This window comes from Triticum dicoccoides, chromosome 3B (assembly GCF_002162155.2).
Source record: "Triticum dicoccoides isolate Atlit2015 ecotype Zavitan chromosome 3B, WEW_v2.0, whole genome shotgun sequence".
NCBI lineage: Eukaryota > Viridiplantae > Streptophyta > Magnoliopsida > Poales > Poaceae > Triticum > Triticum dicoccoides.
In genome coordinates, this window is record NC_041385.1 from 661,128,699 (window position 1) to 661,136,058 (window position 7,360).

Below are 7,360 nucleotides of genomic sequence, written 5' to 3' on the forward strand. Positions count from 1 at the left end.
CCATTCGCGCACCTTCAATGCAAACTGACAGCTTTATGACTTCAAGCCTAGGGCAGGCACTCACAAGTCGCTTTACGAGGCCGAAGTAGCTGCTGGGCAGAGGCTCGGCAGGCCACAGCCGGACTATGAGGTCCTTCATGGCCAGCTCGGCCGCCTTGTGCAGTTCGACCAGTTGCTTCAGTTGGTCGCTCAAGGGCATCGGATGTTCGGTCCCAATATACTGAGACTAGAACAGATTCTCTGTCAATCTCCCTTCTTCGGATCGGTAGAACTCTGCGGCATCACATATGCTGCGCGGTAGATCTGTGAACGCTCCTGCAGAGCTCCAAATTCGGGTAAGTAAAAGGAAAGTCTCCTTCACATGCTTGCTTTGCATAATGAATGCCTTACCCGCCGCAATCTTCTTGGCCTCCTGAATCTCCTGGAGGGCCTTTTGGGCTTCGGCTTTGGCGTCTCGCATGCTTTGGAGGGCCTTAGCAGGCTTGGACTCTTGCGTATTAGAGTCACGCTCCAAGGACTCGTATTTTTGGACGAAATCCTAGAGCTCTTGCTGGACCTCGCTGACCCGAGCCTCTTGCTTCTCACGCTCAGCGTGCTCCTTGGCCGCTTTGTCTTCGGCCTCGGTAAGCGTTGTCTTAAGGGCCGCCACTTCGGTCGTGGCCCCTAGTAAAGTTCATGACGCTTTCATTAGCAGAAACCATTTTTCCTTTTTAATATATAGACAGGGTACTATGTACCTTTGTTCTCCTTGAGCTGCCTCTTCATGAGGCCGATCTCTCTTTCGGCCCGCTCCAGGTCCCGCTTCAGTCCGGAGACCTCCGCAGTACGAGCGGCAACGGCCAGTAGCGATGCCTGCTTATTCACATAAACATCTTCTATTAGACTCCTGTGATATTATTTGATCCTCTGTTCGGCCTTTCTTTCCGAACACCAAACAGAGCATCAGGGGCTACTGTCTATACTGTGATACTTTCTTACAATTTTGTTACTTACCTCAAAGCATGTTAGGAGGCTGCTGCAGGCTTCGGTCAATCCGCTTTTGGCGGACCGAACCTTCTCAATCACTGCACTCATAAGAGTACGGTGTTCTTCATCAATGGAAGCGCCACAAAGCGCTTCCAGCAAGTTGTCTGATGCCTCTGGATTGACAGAGTTCATCGGTACAGGCAGCTCTCCCCTCTTAGGGAGAGGCTGCCTACCTGAGTTCGAAATCGCTTGGGGTTCCGGAGCCGTATCTGGCTGGGGGGCAAACTCGCTGCGGCCCCCGTCATCAGAGTCCATGGGGGTCTTCCACCCATGTGCCCGGCGATTGGGATCTCGCCTGAGGGCGTCTCCAGAACTGTCTCCCCTGGTCCGGTATCCTCTTGGACAACACTTCAGTGTCGTCCGCGGGCCTGGGGGAGGAGGCTATCGGGAGTGAATCACTGTTCATCACCGACGGGCCCAGGGACTCCTCCGAAGAGGATACCTCGATGTGGGATTTGGCTGGACTGCATATGCATGTTCGGCATTGTAAGAAGCAATAAAGCAAAACACACTGGAAGTATTATAGTGTCTGTATACTTACGACTTTGCCAGGGGCTTGTCCCTAGGCAACCACTCCTCGTCACTGTAGGTGACCGTGGTGGAGTGGTCCGGAAGGAAGGTCTTTCCCTTCTTGGACGTTCCGGCCTCCCCCTGTGGGGCGGCCTTTCTCTTCTTCTCCCCCTCCCCCCCCCCCCCCGGGTTGGGGAGGGAGGGATTTCCTCTTCCTCCTCCTTGTCTTCATGGGAGGAGTGTGCCTTGGTGTCTTCGGACATCGAGTCCGATACAACCTTGCGCCGGAGACCTTTTCTGGTCCCCGCGGCCGTCTTCTTGGCCTCCTTCTCCGGCACCTCATAGGGCGCCAGAAACAACATCCTCGTTAGAAGCTCCGATTCCGGATCTTCAGGTAACGGAGCTGGGCAGTCGATCTGATCCGCTATCACTACCCAATCCTGCAAAAACGACATGGAGGCTTAGGATCCTCCCGCGGATGTGCTGATAAAAAGTGCGTCTTGCGAAACATAAAAACTTACCGGATTGGTTGGGCTCTTTGCCCTGAGTCCGCGATCTTCAGTTATGGGTGGTGGTACCTCGGTGGCCTTGAACAGCACCTTCCAGACGTCTTCGTGCATCATGCCGAAGAGCTCTCGTAGCGTCTGGTGTTCGGCCGGGTCGAACTCCCATAGATCGCAAACCCGTCTCTGGCACGGAAGGATCCGGCGGAGGAGCATAACCTGCACTGCGTTGACAAGCTTGATTTTCTTGCTTATCATATTCCAGATGCAGGTTTGAAGTCCGGTCAGCTCTACCGCGGAGCCCCGGGCTAAGCCCTTCTCTTTCCAGGAGGTGAGCCGCATGGGGACGCCGGATCGAAATTTGGGGGCCGCCGCCCAGTCGGTGTTGCGCGGCTCGGTGATGTAGAACCACCCCAACTGCCACCCCTTTACGATCTCCACAAAAGAGCCCTCGGGCCAGGTGACACTGGGCATCTTGCCCACCATGGTGCCTCCGCACTCCGCTTGCTGGCCGCCCACCACCTTTGGCTTCATGTTGAAAGTCTTCAGCCATAGGCCGAAGTGGGGCGTGATGCGGAGGAAGGCCTTGCACACGATGATGAACGCCGAAATGTTGAGGATGAAGTTGGGGCCAGATCATGAAAGTCCAGCCCGTAGTAAAATATGAGTCCACAGACGAATAGGTGGAGGGGAAATCCCAGTCCGTGGACAAAGTGGGAGAGTAACACTACCCTCTCCTGGGGTTTCAGGGTGGGGATGATCTGCCCTTTGGCCGGAAGCCGGTGCGCGATGTTTGCGGACAGGTATCCGGCCTCCCGACGCTTTGTAATGTCCTCCTCCGTAATGGAGGAGGCCATCCACTTGCCTCCCGCTCCGGACATGCTTGAATGACTTTGCGGAGAAGGTGAGAGCTTGGGTGCTAGAGCTCGAGCGAGAGAGAATGGATGAGTAGAGGAAGAAGAAGGCGTGAGTGAGAAAGGGGAATCCTTATCCCTTTATCAAGGTGGTAGAAACTGTGCGCCTCCCCACTTGCCCTGTAAACTCGCTTATCCCCCAAGCGCAGTGTTGATGGCGCGGTTGGGTTACCCACACCCGTATTGATGAGAATCCCGTGATAAGGGGACACAATCTCTGCTTCCACAAGACGTGCCAATAAAACCGCCTCACAATACGTGCAGTAGCAGGTTGAGAAAAACGGTTCGCATAATGACCAGGCCGCGGCGTGATGTCATGCTATGAAAAATTTTCAGCGGATTAGATTTGTGAAAATTTGTGCTCTCTACAGTGGTATATGGAATTTGTTTTGCAGAGCCGGACACGATTCATTTGTTCAAAATCTACCTTGGAGTATTCGGAGAAGGAACCCGCCTTGCAATGCCGAAGACAATCTGCGCGCCGGACTCATCGCCATTGAAGCCTGGTTCAGGGGCTACTGGGGGAGTCCTGGATTAGGGGGTCCTCGGACAGCCGGACTATATGCTTATGTCGGACTGTTTGACTATGAAGATACAAGATTGAAGACTTCATCCCGTGTCCGGGTGGGACTCTCCTTCGCATGGAAGGCAAGCTTGGCAATTCGGATATGTAGATTTCCTTCTCTATAACCGACTCTGTGTAACCCTAACCCCCTCCGGTGTCTATATAAATCGGAGGGTTTAGTCCGTAGGACAAGAACAATCATAATCATAGGCTAGCTTCTAGGGTTTAGCCTCTACGATCTCGTGGTAGATCAACTCTTGTAATACTCATATCATCAAGATCAATCAAGCAGGAAGTAGGGCAATTCCTCCATAGAGAGGGCCCGAACCTGGGTAAACATTGTGTCCCCCACCTCCTGTTACCATTACCTTAGACGCGCAGTTCGGAACCCCCTAACCGAGATCCACCACTTTTGACACCGACATCCATGAACCAGTCACCACCGCCGGTGTAGGAACCGGGCTGAGGCATGTACTGCAGCATCGAGAGCAGAGCCGGGTCGTAGGAGACCGGCGGCGTGGGGTAGCTAGTATACCCCGTCACCCCCCACTAGGGTTCGGCGCGGCATAGCCGAATGGCACGGGGTAGGGGCAGGCGGCGGTGTAGGAGCGCTGAGCTGGGGGCAGTGAAGGCCTGGTGCATCGCCGGCCGAGGCCCGAGGAGACCCGGGAGTGGAGCGCGGGGAACCGGCATCGTGTAAGCATGTACAACCCCGGTCCAGGGATTGTGGCCGGTACCCCAAGGCGGCGAGGGGAGCTGTTGTTGCTGACCACCACCGCGCTGTTGACCGCCGCCGTTGTTGGAGCGGTAGCCACGGCCACGGCGGCCACCACGACCGTGCATGTCGCCCTGGTTTTGCTGCTGCTGTGGAGGCGGTGGGACGGCGCTGGAGGCCGAGGCGGGAAGGCACCGTAGGGAGCGCCGTACCCACCCGCACCAGCGGGTGCTGGAGGCTGCGGGGTGCCGTGGCCCCCGGTGGGATGTGCTGATGAAGACCCGCCATGGGAATAGCCAGCGGCGAAGGTGGTATGAACCGCACGAGCCCGCAGATTCTTCAGGCGACGCTCCTCAAGGCGAAGATAGGCCACCGCCCATTCATAAGTAGGGTTAGCCATAAGAGTAAGAGTGGATGCGGCATTTCCGAGATCTTCGTTGAGGCCGGCTGTGAGGATGGAGAGGAGGAGCTCGTCCCCAACCTTGAAGCCGACGTCGTTGAGCTCGTCGGAGTGGGTCTTGAGGCGAATGCAGTAGGCGTCAATGGAGGAGTCGTTTTGGTGACAACCAAAAAACTCCTGCTGCAAGAAGACGATCCGTTGGAGCTTGTTGTCGGTGAAGAGACCGATGATCTTCGTCCACACCGTGTAGGCATCATCACCGTCGCGAACAACAGTGTGAAAGATGTCCTTGGACACGGTGAGGAAGAGCCACCGGATGATGGTGGCGTCAACCGTCATCCAATCCTCATCGCGACGCATGGCGAGGAAGTCGGTGGTGCCGTCGATGTGATCACGGAGGTTGTACTCACGGAAGAGGAGGTTACAATAGGTTTTCCAGGCATAGAAGTTGGCCTCCGTGTGGGAAAGCTTGATCGGGACGTCGCGGATGTAGGCCGGGTCGGGGAGAGAACCGGCATCGGAGGAGGAGGCGAACGGGTTGCTGCGGTGGGAGCGGCTGGAGAGAGAAATGGCAGCGGTGGAGAGGGGCTCGGGATGAGGCGGGTTAGGGTTTGTAGGGGAGGAGCGGCGCGGCTGGGTTCTACAGGGGAGGAGGCAACACGCGGCTGGGAGAAGCAACGCGCGGCTGGGAGGCGCAGCTGGGAAGCAGAAGCAGCGCGGCAGGAGGGTGGGCGTGATGTGCGGCGGCGACTAGGGCAGCGGCGCACCAGGGAAGGGCGCGGAGGCAGCTAGGTCAGCGGCGGGAGGAGCGCGGGAGAAGGACCGAGTTAGGCTGATACCATATAGAGGATTGGTGCAATTCACGATATATTGATAGGATGCATATGCACGTGTCTATGTGTGTGTGTGTGTACAAGGGGAGTCACGTCCTCAACTATACAGGGAAGTAGGAAGGCTTGTTGTACAAGAAATACACATGCAACATATACATCTCAACATATATTGGTCCTATTCTTGAGTAAAAATGACCAAAGTGAGTTTTCGACACAAATACAAGCTGCCAAGCTGCGTATACGTTTTGTCCAGCACTCTGCCGGGACAGGAAACAGAGTTTCGTCGAGTACGGTGCAGCATTTGCGATTTGAACACAGTCCGTTTCACTAATCTGTCCGAGTAAATTAAGCAAGGAAACAACCCACCGGAAACGGAATTTTTCTACCCTCAGCTTTACTTAACCGTAACCACTCTACTACCATATGTAGTTAATTAAATTCAGATGCAGAAGCGGACGTGAGACGGCACGAAAGCCACTAAAAAAGCGTCCATGACGCTCCGTCAAGACACTATAAAATCAACATACGCAATAGCCATCACAACGCAAAACACAGAGCACATCTCACAAGTCCTCACTAGTCTCATCCGTCCTGTATGGCTACTTGCACAGGCACACGCCGATTGATCCCAACAATGGCGAGCCGTTCTCTCACCCCTTTCCAGCTCACTGCCACCCTCTTCGTGGCACTCCTTGCCACCTGCCACGCGGGCAGCATCGCCGTGTACTGGGGCCAGAACGACGGCGAGGCGTCGCTGGCTGAGACGTGCGCGTCCGGGAACTACGAGTTCGTCATCCTCGCTTTTCTCCCAAAATTCGGCAAGGGCCAGACGCCGCAGCTGAACCTTGCCAGCCACTGCGACCCTTCCTCCGGTGGTTGCAGAGGCCAGAGCAAGGACATCAAAGAGTGCCAGAGCCGCGGCGTGAAAGTCCTGCTCTCTATCGGCGGCGGCGACGGTAGTTACGGCCTCTCGTCCCCCGGCGACTCACAGCAGGTTGCCAGGTATCTCTGGAACAACTACCTTGGCGGCACGTCCTCGTCCGGTCCCCTCGGTGACGTCGTGCTCGACGGCATTGACTTTGACATCGAGCAAGGCAGCGCCAAGTTCTGGAACGATCTGGCCGCGGACCTGAAGAACTTAGGAAAGAACGGAGGCAAGACCGTGTTGCTGAGCGTGGCACCGCAATGCCCGTTCCCAGATGAATGGGACGGCGGTGCGATCAGCACGGGATTGTTTGACTTTGTGTGGGTGCAGTTCTACAACAATGAGGAATGCCAGTTCAGTGCGGGACGCGGGGCATTCATGGACGCGTGGAAGAAGTGGGAGTCGGTGCCGGCCGGGAAGATCTTCCTGGGGCTGCCGGCCTCCAAGGACGCGGCAGGCACGGGGTTCGTCCCTGCCGGAGAGCTCACCTCACGTGTGCTGCCGCTCATCAAGGGCTCTCCAAAGTACGGTGGTGTCATGCTATGGTCCAAGTTCTATGACGATCGCACGGGCTACAGCTCGGCCATCAAGAGCGATGTGTGATTCTCACTAATATGTTCGCCCGAGTAGTGTGTTGCATGTGGGTATCTTTGTAAGTACGATGTTCTTTGGTCTTTTCATCTTTGTACTTATGTATTTGTGTGTGCATATTATTTGTCCATATCTCGAATTTGTTACCGGAGGTGTGATTCTTGTGTTGGAATTAGATGGTAGTGTGGTTAGCTTATCGTTGTTTTCGTGATATGTCGTATGCAGTATGGAAGTGTCGGTATTTTCACCTTGTGAAATTGGGTAAAGAGTTTGATGTATCCAGTAGTAGGGACTCGTACGTGCTTATATATATGCAAGACGGGTACAAGAGATTGTATTACATTTGGTGTATATATTTAACTTGGCTCCTAAGAAATA

At 55.1% G+C, this 7,360-nt stretch overlaps 1 protein-coding gene across 1 annotated transcript; it reads left to right on the plus strand.

Annotated features, from left to right (window-relative positions):
* Positions 1 to 6,100: 6,100 nt before the first annotated feature.
* On the plus strand, positions 6,101 to 7,085 carry LOC119281763 (acidic endochitinase-like). The gene has a single exon (XM_037562204.1). It carries the CDS (start codon positions 6,101 to 6,103, stop codon positions 6,992 to 6,994), a length of 894 nt encoding a protein of 297 aa, XP_037418101.1. The 3' UTR covers positions 6,995 to 7,085.
* Positions 7,086 to 7,360: the final 275 nt, after the last annotated feature.